This window comes from Mandrillus leucophaeus, unplaced genomic scaffold (assembly GCF_000951045.1).
Source record: "Mandrillus leucophaeus isolate KB7577 unplaced genomic scaffold, Mleu.le_1.0 Scaffold268, whole genome shotgun sequence".
Lineage (NCBI taxonomy): Eukaryota > Metazoa > Chordata > Mammalia > Primates > Cercopithecidae > Mandrillus > Mandrillus leucophaeus.
In genome coordinates this window covers 3,554,213-3,565,080 of record NW_012102787.1, presented here as the reverse complement: position 1 = coordinate 3,565,080, position 10,868 = coordinate 3,554,213, and the positions used below count along the sequence as shown (strand labels likewise).

The 10,868-nt window shown below is 38.0% G+C and overlaps 1 protein-coding gene across 1 annotated transcript in view; it reads left to right on the top strand.

The window, feature by feature from the left end:
* Positions 1-10,644, top strand: part of ORC3 (origin recognition complex, subunit 3) — a 61,284-nt gene extending 50,640 nt beyond the window's left edge. The window contains 6 exon segments of the mRNA XM_011984454.1: positions 552-628; positions 1,571-1,668; positions 5,916-6,057; positions 7,957-8,073; positions 8,950-9,029; positions 10,205-10,644. Of these exon segments, the coding sequence (XP_011839844.1) occupies positions 552-628; positions 1,571-1,668; positions 5,916-6,057; positions 7,957-8,073; positions 8,950-9,029; positions 10,205-10,310 (620 nt within the window). The 3' untranslated portion in view covers positions 10,311-10,644.
* The last annotated feature ends 224 nt before the right edge of the window (positions 10,645-10,868 follow it).

Sequence of the window (10,868 nt, the reverse complement as noted above, 5' to 3'; positions counted from 1 at the left end):
TGGATCACCTGAGGTCAGGAGTTTGAGACCAGCCTGGCCAACATGGCAAAACCCCTTCTCTACTAAAAATACAAAAATTAGCCAGGCATGGTGGCCGGCGCCTGTAATCCCAGCTATTTGGGAGGCTGAGGCAGGAGAATCACTTGAACCTGGGAGGAGGAGGTTGCAGTGAGCCAAGATGGCGCCACTGCACTCCAGCCTGGGCAACAGAGCAAGACTCCATCTGAAAAAAAAAAAAAAAATTTTTTTTGAGACTTTTTGCTGTTGGTTTGAGGGAGTTTTGTTAGGTTGTATTTTGTTTTGTTTTCATTGTGGTAACACTTCTAAAATTTAGTAGCTGGTTTTTTGAAGACATCACTACAGCACAAGTTATGTATTATTGGCCTTCAGCTTCTGTAAGAAATCATTTATCAGATGGAATCTTGATCTCTTGCCACATTAAAAATATATATATAGGTGAAACTTTTACTTCCTTTGGAATAGTAGAAATGTTTGTTCTTTTGACTTGGATTTACCCTCATTGATGTCTATTGGTTTTGTATTAAAAGCAGAAAACAAAGAGGAAGAAGATGCTTCTGGGTCACAGCCAAAGGGGCTTCAGAAGACAGACCTGTATCATCTTCAGAAGGTCAGATCACTTTCCTTCCTTCCAGGTGCATCCTGTGACACTCCCTCTCTTCAGTTTGTCCTCTAGATTAGCTCTGCCTGGATGTTTTTGTTTTCATTTTTAAACCACAACCAGGAACAAAGCAGACTTTTAACTCACTTCTAAGTTGAACATCCTGTTAGTCCCATTGCCATCATCACTCTACATATACCCATTCTGGAATCTACTAGCTAACATAGGTGGAAACCATTCTGTGGGCTCAGCAAGAGAAAGAATTAGCTAGCAATAAGAGAAAATGGGAACATGACTGCACAAAAGAAATCTGATTTTTTATCTGATGTATTTTTCTGTTTGATCAAACTGAGAGATTTAAAAGAGCCTAACTCATTAGTTTTAGTTACTTTTCTTGATTTTTTAAAATGCATATTCAAGTACAGAGTGGAAATTGAGCCACAGAATGTCCAATATATGCTTTTTGAGATAGTTCTAACTTTAGGATCTTGATTGTCAAAATGAAGAACCTTCTTTGTACTATGATACCAAATTATGATAAATGTAGAGTAAAAGTTCAATCTAAGTAAAATAAAACACATGGAACCTATTCTGTTAGTATGGCAAAAAGGCAAGATTTTTTTCTTTATCCTGTTAAGTCCTTTTCTTAAATGAATTAATGAACTGTGGATACCGAGCACTCTGCCATGTAGTTTAGTAGTAAAGTGAACTGCCCTTTTCCTGTTTCCCTAAAAATTTACTTGTATATTATAAAGCAAAACACCTTTGAGGAGAGATTCTTGCCAGACCTTAAAAATAAAACGAATAAACAAAACCCATTTTGATATTTCTCTGTACATCCTGTCTTATGGAAAAGGCATCAGCTGCTTCTATAGAACTTAGCAACAGAGCTCCCTCTGAGGGGTTTTCTGTCTCAGGATCACCAGAAAAGGTATGTTCTTTTATCCATAGTCCTTATTGGAAATGAAGGAGTTAAGAAGAAGTAAGAAGCAAACCAAATTTGAAGTACTCAGAGAAAATGCTGTGAACTTCATTGACTGTCTAGTGAGGTAAGTCTAAATTTAGCTCTTAAGAGCTAAAAATCATGCTGTTTTTCCAATAACACTGGTGTCATAGCTGTCTATAGCTAATCCAGAACATTTTTCTCCCAGGTTAGGCATTATGCTTTTCATGTCTCTCCATCCAGCTTAGAATTGTAATTTTTATTCCTTTTCCATCATTATCAAGATGTATAATCAAATGACTTAGTTCATTCTTTTACTCTCAGTTCAAGAATATAGGCTTAAATTTGATCTACTTCATTAGGCCAGGTGGGGAGAGATGAGTTAGAAAGTGAGTGTTTCTCCCCTATCTAATAACAAAGTATTTATATTACACTTAATCTTTGCTAGGAGTAAATGCTGGATCTGAGCCAAGCCCAGAAAACAGAGCAGACTAGCCATGCTGCTCTATTTTATCCTAAAGAAAGAACATTTAATTCTAAACAATGCCAGCGCACCTCATTATCAGGTGCACTAAATTTATGTTGAGACATGTGCTTGGTAAATTTAGAAGTCTACCAATCCAGCCTGTATTTTAGGATGATTCCTTTTTAGGAAACCCAGATCATTCTGATTCATGGATTTCCCAAAAGTCAGCTTTATGTAGCTGTGTAAAATCACCCACCTAATTTTGGTGGAAGTTGGGCATGCTACAGAAAAAAAATGAGAAGTGTGCAAAAGAAGATGATTTAATAACCTAAAAAGTGTGGTGAGGGGGGAACATGTTTATTGTAAATTTTAATAGCAGTTTAAACCCAACAGAAGGCTAGGCACTGAATAAAGTACTGAGAAAATAGCAGCACAATTATTAAAGAGAAAGAGTGCTTTTCTGACAAATTACATGTCTTTTCTGAAAGTTAAAAGTTTTGTTTTCCAGAATAATGTGGGGACAGTCATTGTTCCTACTCATTGGGGAGAAATTGCTAATGCCATGAAAAGGTCCAAAACGGTTAACCTGTAATCCCAGCACCTTGGGAGGCCAAGGTGGGCAGATCACTTGAGGTCAGAAGTTTGAGACCAGCCTGGCCATCATGGTGAAACCCCAACTCTACTAAAAATACAAAAAAATAGCTGGGCATGGTGGCGCACACCTGTAATCCCAGCTACTCGGGAGGCTGAGGCAGGAGAATGGCTTGAACCCAGGAGGCAGAGGTTGCAGTAAGGCAATCGTGCCACTGCACTCCAGCCTAGGCAACAGAGCAAGACTCTATCTCGAGGAGAAAAAAAAAAAAAGTGATGAACTGCAATATTGGCCAAATGCTGGTCAAAAATTACATTTTAGAACTCATAGAGTTAACCTTGCCCTACTGGGCTTTCCTGTTCTTGTAGAGTGTCTAGCCCCAAACTCTTGACTCTTCCCTTTTACCAAGTAGTCACTAAAAATAATTTTACAATGTGATTTGCCAATTTTAGGCCAAATGTCAGGTTCCAGAGTTCTTACAAATTCCAAATTGTAGGCTCTGAAACCACATCAGCCATTCCCCTTTCATGATCCTTCACCTAATATGTCTGACTTTTTACCTTTCTGAGCAGTTGTTGAAATAATCCTCAGTATGATTAAATGTGTTTTGTTGTAAAATCACAAAATCTCCCATACTAGGATTTAGTGTCTTTACCAAGATTGTCCCAGGAGGGAAGAGATTAGAATTATAGCATGTTAAAGCTAAAAGAGAACTGAAGAGTCAGTCCTGTGGCAGCTAAAGCCCAGAGAGGGGCTGTGACTCATGCAAGGCCACACAGTCTCATTCTCCTGACACCTGTCAAAAGGCCCTCTCCATTTCTTTATACTGCCCTCAATGGCCACACCACAGACATCTGGGCAGAGCTTGGGGTTATGGAGAAAGGATGTCCTTTAAAGACAAATATAAGCAGGAGACTTCAGGAGGCAGAGTTCACAGTATACTATGAGCAGCTCTTGGCAAAAACACAGGCAAGAATAAGTTGCCAGATCTTAAGAGCTGAGAATAAATTACCACTTTCTAAGTTACTGTTTTTGCCAATAGCAAGCTTCAACTTTGTAGCCCTTGTTGATACTAATTCTACCAGTTCCTTCAGAACCAACTCTTTCAGGGAAGGCCTATCATTTGTCTGGTCTGAATCCAAAATGAGCATAATGCAGTGCTCTAGTGCCAGACTCATTGCTTATTTCTTCTCACGTAAATAAGTCACAGAAATATATTTCTATGCCAATCTCCAAGTCTACAGTCAGATAAAAATTCTAATGTATAACATATTTGTCATTGTTGTTGTTCAACTAATGTAGCCAGTGGAAACAAAATTAAGGCAGATATTTTATTTTTGCTCTGATGGTTCTTTGAGGATAGAGAGGTCTTTTGCCTTGGGAAATGCTTGCATTTCTATAAATCACATGTAAAAATTGACTCTGTCTGGTTGCCTTGTTAGATATCCAATCCTTATTACATAGCAGGGACTGCAACAAGATCTTTTAATGACAGCCATGTATACTGATTGGGAAATAACTGCATGAGGTTAGTGTAGGAAGAGTTTATGGTCAGAAATTACAAATTGGTAGCCAGCCATCACAGAAACTGTTTCCTGAAGCTACAGCTAAGTTAACTTAACCTTGAGTAATTAAGATGTTAACAGTATCTGAGGTATAGAATACCGGTCCTTAGTGAGAATTAAGTCAAAATCATACACTCTTTGCAAGCAAGTTTTGTTCCAGTTGACTCTGGAGAAGGAGCAGCACCTAGAATTACATTGAGCAAGGGGGTCATTAGCTCTTGAGATGAGGGAGGAAAGGGGTATGGTGAAGAGTGATGTCCATGTTGAATACCCTTTCCACTTCCTCTCTTCTTCAAAGCTCCTGGCCACATTGGGACAACACAAGTGTAGGGGATTTCTAGGGAGTGGTATCCTCTCCAGAAGAAGAGAAAGGATACTTGGAAGAAGGGGAATAATGTCCCGTGACTGGGCTGAGGTAGCTGCTTTGCTCTGCTTGTACTGGTGGGGAAAGGAGCTGACACAAGCTGTCATGTGGCCAAAATACTTTAGGCTCAGGGTTGGACTAAGCCCCAGAAATCTTCTTTATGAAGTCATGTGAGTTAACTATATACTTTAATCCAGTTAGTGACATTACTCTGTCTATGGGTTATGTGTGCCAAAGCTTCTCCCCTCCAATTTGCTACCCTCCAGGAATCCCGGATGATATCACTGTCATGGCATAGACCACCTGATGGGCTCATTATACACGCTAAGTGAATTTTTAATGCCATATTTTTTAGTTCAGAATTTATTAAAATTGTTTTATCATCTAGCTTATAGGTGAAAAAAATCCCAAATTATGGCAGATTTTTTTATAAGTGAAATTTTATTAATGATTTGTTTTTCAATACTCTGAAACTAAGATTTAACCTTTTCTGCCTTCTAACGTAAAAAGTAATTCCAATATATAAAAAACTTTTGGGCTGGACGAGGTGGCTCACACCTGTAATCCCAACACTTTGGGAGGCCGAGGCGGGTGGATCACCTGGGGTCAGGAGTTCAAGACCAGCCTGGCCAACATGGTGAAACCTTATCTCTATTAAAAATACAAAAATTAGCCAGGCGTGTTGGTGGGCGCCTCTAATCCCAGCCTCTCGGGAGGCTGAGGCAGGAGAATCGCTTGAACTCAGGAGGCAGAGGTTGCAGTGAGCCGAGATTGCACCATTGCACTCCAGTCTAGGCGACAAGAGTGGAACTCAGTCTCAAAAAAAAAAACTTTTGAGGTGTCATTTCCATGAAAGATATCAACTAAAAATTTTCTGTGATCCAAGAAGAATTTCCTGAACTCTTAATTCCGGGCCTTTGTTTAATATTGCCAAAGGTTAAATGTTTGTAGTGCTAGAAAATGTAGATATCTGTTTTCTCATTTACTTTAAGAAATGCTATCTTAAAGATTTCTGAGCAGAAATATAGTATATGTACATTTGTTCCTAAAGGTTTAACTCAGAACTGAAATATACAGCTTCTTATAAAGAATCTAGAGGTAGTTTTAAAACCCATTATATGGAAGAGATGCAATTCTGAGTGAAACTGTATTAGATCTGATATTTGGGTTTGTTTCGTTTGTTTTTGGTTGTTGATTTTGCTTTTAGTAAATGGTTCGGTCCTCTACGGAGAGAGGATTGACAAAAATGTCGTAGTGGAAATTGAAGTCCAACAGAGCCTAAAAGGAAAAAAATGTATATATGTATATATGTAAAGAAAATAAACCTGTGCTTATCTAAACATGGATGCCTGACTGGCTGTTTCAGAGAATACCTTCTGCCTCCTGAGACACAGCCTCTCCATGAGGTGGTGTACTTCAGCGCTGCCCATGCCCTTCGTGAGCATTTAAATGCTGCTCCGCGAATTGCCCTCCATACTGCACTCAACAATCCTTACTATTATCTAAAGGTAAGATGAACATTTAGTTCTCTGATTTAGTTTAGTTTAGGTTTGGTCTCATTTTGGATTAAATTCAAAATAAAGATTCAGAAATTTCAACTTATATCAAGATTATATTTAAAAATTTACCAAAAATGAAACTGCCATTATTGAATTCTCTCTTTTTTTTTTTTTTTTAGATGGAGTCTCACTGTGTTGCCCAGGCTGGAGTGCAGTAGTGCGATCTTGGCTCACTGCAATGTCCACCTCCTGGGTTCAAGTGATTCTCCTGCCTCAGCCTCCCAAGTAGCTGGGATTACAGGCACCTGTAATCAGAGAACTAAATCAAATTTAGAACTAAACTAAACCTCAGCTAGTTTAGCTCAGGCTCTGGGCGTCATTGTCACAAAAATATTCTAAATTTGCAGTTATGTTTTAATGAGCAGAGAGTCGGCAACTCAGGGTTGCACCTCTCCTATATTTTTAAAAATGCTTTAGACTGTAGAAAAAAATGTCTAACCCCATAGAGATACCAATTAGTAGCCAACTGTTGCTGCCAGTTTTTGACAATGTGTAATCTTTGCCCTTGACATGCTGAAGTCAGATCATAGGCACAAATACTCAAGAGTATGTTACTACTCTTGTGAAAATAAAGGAAATGTTTCCTGTAAACTTAACAGCAGATAGGGATTAAACAATATGGCCTAATAAATTACTGAAAGACCGAAATGGTTGTTTCTAGTGGGAAAGAGAAATACTTTGGGACTTCATCTTGGATTTTAAACCAAAGAAAGATCTATTCTGAGAGCATCTGCAGAGCTGAGTGTAGAGGATAACCAGCAGTCTGCCACTAAAACTCCTGGGGCAACACACTTCAGCAGTGCCCTCGCTAAAGTCCAGACACAGTTATCAACTCCTGGAAGCTCTTTAAACAATAGCTCAAGACAGCTCACAGTTTTAGAAACTAGCTTTCTTATGACCAGGCAAAATGATCACTTTAAACATTCAATAAGCTATATATACATGAAAGAGTTTTAAGTTAAGTACGCAGAAATCTTGCCACAGTAAATACTTAAGAAGCAACTCCATAAAACCTATGAAGAGCATTCCAGTGTATTGGCTTCTCATTGCAAAATGGCACACAAACATGCAGAGTATTACAAGAGTATTGAGTAGGACGATATAAGTCAATGGTTTTCAGTGATGGTGAAAACCATTGAATAATTTCATACTTAACCAAAAAATCAGTTATTTTTAATATATAAGCCACAAATTAAAACTTACAAAATCTGTCTTCTTGGCTAGTGAGTCACAGAAGAGAACTCGTATGATTTCAGTTGTTGTTGGGTGGGATATAATATACCCCCTGATATTATAATATCAAAGCAGGGTATGTATGTAAGACTTTGTGTTTCTCAGTAAACCCATAGATTTCAAAACACTGATGGTTTCTATAGAGCTTAAGATCTGCAGTGTTGACAACATAGTCTTTTCTTTAAAAAATAATTTATACCCTATACCCCTGGTAAGTGGTATTATTAGTATTTACTAATACAGTATAGTAATTGTTAGAATTCAGCTAATTGTTGGAAGTACCATTTTATTAAGTATTCCTAAAGATCTCCATAAACTTTTTACAGCAAGTGCATTCAGGTCTCAGAAATTAGTAATTTATGGATTGAAATGAAAAATATGCTTATCTTCTAATCCTGGGAATATTCTTCTAGTTACTAAGAACTAGAGGGGTTGTGACCAAGACAAACCTAAACAAGAACTGGTTAACTACTGAATAGACTCACTCACTAAATAAAGGAAACCAAGATTCTATTTACTGATTTACTCAGTTTAGGTTGGGGGCTTCATTAATGTCTGATTTTGTTCCTAATAATTTCTAAAAGTTAGTCATCTTAGTTTACTGTTATGTTTTAGAATGAAGCACTGAAAAGCGAAGAAGGCTGCATTCCGAATATCGCCCCAGACATCTGCATAGCATACAAACTGCACCTAGAGTGTAGCAGGCTCATCAACCTCGTAGACTGGTCAGAGGTAGGTTGGGGGGAAAAGAACAAGCTGGATATTTTTCTAACCATCCATGATGACTTTCTCAGAATATTTTTATACTTTTAGTGCTTTGGAATTCATCTTGTGTTTAATGCCTTGCCTTTTATTTGGAAAGCATAAATCACTTCAAACTTTAAAAGTTCCTTAGGAAGTGGTAGCTCAACAGCCCCCACTCCCAATCCCCTGCCCTCTGATCCTGCATTCCTTAACCAAGCCAATTCTGTGTTCATGCCAGGTCAAAATAAGTATGTGATCTAACCCAATAGTTAGCATTAAGCAAAAACTAAACAATTTAGGTCAGTTCTGTTATTTCACAAAATAAAGCATATTATTAACCAGCATTTCTCTTGAATAAAAGAAAAAACCTACACAACAGATTTAGCAATCAGGAAGTACAAGGAATACTTGGCAAGGCAATAAACAACTGTTGTTATTCTTTAAAATAAACAACAATTCTTTCTGTCTTCAGAGTAGTATTACAAAGATCTTAACTCTATTAAAGGCCTTACAGATGTCACCATTAAAAATTACCCATAATTGGCTGCTTCCAAGAAAAATAGATATTTTCCTGGGGTAAGATTAGTAGAGGAAACAGGGCTTTCTTTTTCTTTTAACTTTGACTAGCTTTGTTTCTTGTTTTTCTCTGCATACTCTTAGTTCTCTGAAACAGGATTATTCAGGAACCATTACTTTATCTTTTAACATATAAGTGGTGTAAAGAGATCATCAGTGTAGTTTTGACAATCTTAAATTTCAGTGAAGAATATGTGCCAGCTATCAACAGCCATTAAAAGAAGTATAGTAAAAGATGTTTGGCAACTGTAGACATTTTTATTTTCTTCTCTCTTGTCTATTCAAAAGGCTTTTGCAACAGTTGTGACAGCTGCTGAAAAAATGGATGCAAATTCTGCAACCTCAGAAGAAATGAATGAAATTATCCAGTATCCTTTTAAAACCATTTCTACAATGTCCAAATACACATAAAATATAAGTTTATAATTTCTCCAGATCTACACTAGATATTTATAAAGGTATACTCCAAACAACCGTATTACTTGTTAAAATTAACCATATGGTGCTAGAATAACTGAAATTTCTGAATCTTTATTTTGAATGTAATCCAAAATGAGACCAAACCTAAAACTTTTGGTATCAAATTTATATCAAGATTATATTTTAAAATTTACCAAAAATGAAACTGCCATTATTGAATTCTCTTTTTTCTTTTTTTTTTTTTTTGAGATGGAGTCTCGCTCAGTTGCCTAGGCTGGAGTGCAATGGTGCAATCTTGGCTCACTGCCACGTCCACCTCCTGGGTTCAAGTGATTCTCCTGCCTCAGCCTCCCAAGTAGCTGGGATTACAGGCACCTGCCACCACGCCCGGCTGATTTTTGTGTTGTTAGTAGAGACAGGATTTCACCATGTTGGCCAGGCTGGTCTCAAACTCCTGACCTTGTGATCCGCCCACCTTGGCCTCCCAAAGTGGTGAGATTATAGGTGTGAGCCACCTCACCTGGCCTAATTCTTTCTTTTCTTTTCTTTTTTTTTTTTTTGAGACAGAGTTTCGCTATTGTTGACCAAGCTGGAGTACAGTGGCGCGATCTCGGCTCTCCTCAACCTCTGCCTCTTGGGTTCAAGCGATTCTCCTGCCTCAGCCTCCCAAGTAGCTGGGATTACAGGTGCCTGCCACCATGCCTGGCTAATTTTTTTATTTTTAGGAGAGATAGGATTTCACCACGTTGGCCAAGCTGGTCTCGAACTCCTGATCTTAGGTGATCTGCCTGCCTCGGCCTCCCAAAGTGCTGGGATTACAGGTGTGAACCACTGCACCTGGTGTGAATTCTCTATTTTTCTAATGTACATTTAGAAGTGGGAACGGGGAGCAATTTCTATACTATGTAGAACATTAGATTTAGGAAGCATTAAGTACTTTTCCATTTATGTTTTATTGACAGTGCATACTAATTAATGTTTTCCAGTAACAGTTATAGTTTAATTTAGAAGTTTATATTTGAACTGTCTACTTCACTTTACCAACTAGTATTTTAACATTGAGATTTTAACCCCTTTTTGTCAAAAATACAGCACGGCCAGTTTCCTTAACTAAAGCCTCCAGTGCTCGGTTTATTAGAGCTGTTTCTGAACTAGAACTTTTAGGATTCATAAAACCTACCAAACAGAAGACTGACCATGTGGCAAGGCTAACATGGGGAGGCTGCTAGAAAGCAAATAAGTGAAGCCAGAACTATGACATTCAGCTTAAGAGAAAAAGGTGACCAGTCATATTTACATACACTAGAGGAACCTGTTTTGGTGAGAAGATAAATGTGCAATCCCCATGTGATGTTTAACAAGAAAAGTACATTGCTAACCCCAAACAGGCATATATCAAAACACTGTGGAGTGCTTTAGAATCCAACAAATAATACGTAACTAAAACTGCTCACACATTTTACTGTACTTTCCACAAAGTCATTACTAAATTGTGAGTAAATCTTTCTTGAACTTACAGAGTATAAAAATGTAATAAATTCCATTATCCAGGAGTATAAGTTATTTGCAGTTGTTTTAGCAATCCTCATTCCTCCTCTCACAATTTCTTGCACTGGCATTCCTCACTTTAGTGTACTAGGCAATAAGTAACATGAGGCCAGGCGCGGTGGCTCACGCCTGTAATCCCAGCACTTTGGGAGGCTGAAGTGGGCGGATCACGAGGTCAGGAGATGGAGACCATCCTGGCTAACACGGTGAAACCCCGTCTCTACTAAAAATACAAAAAA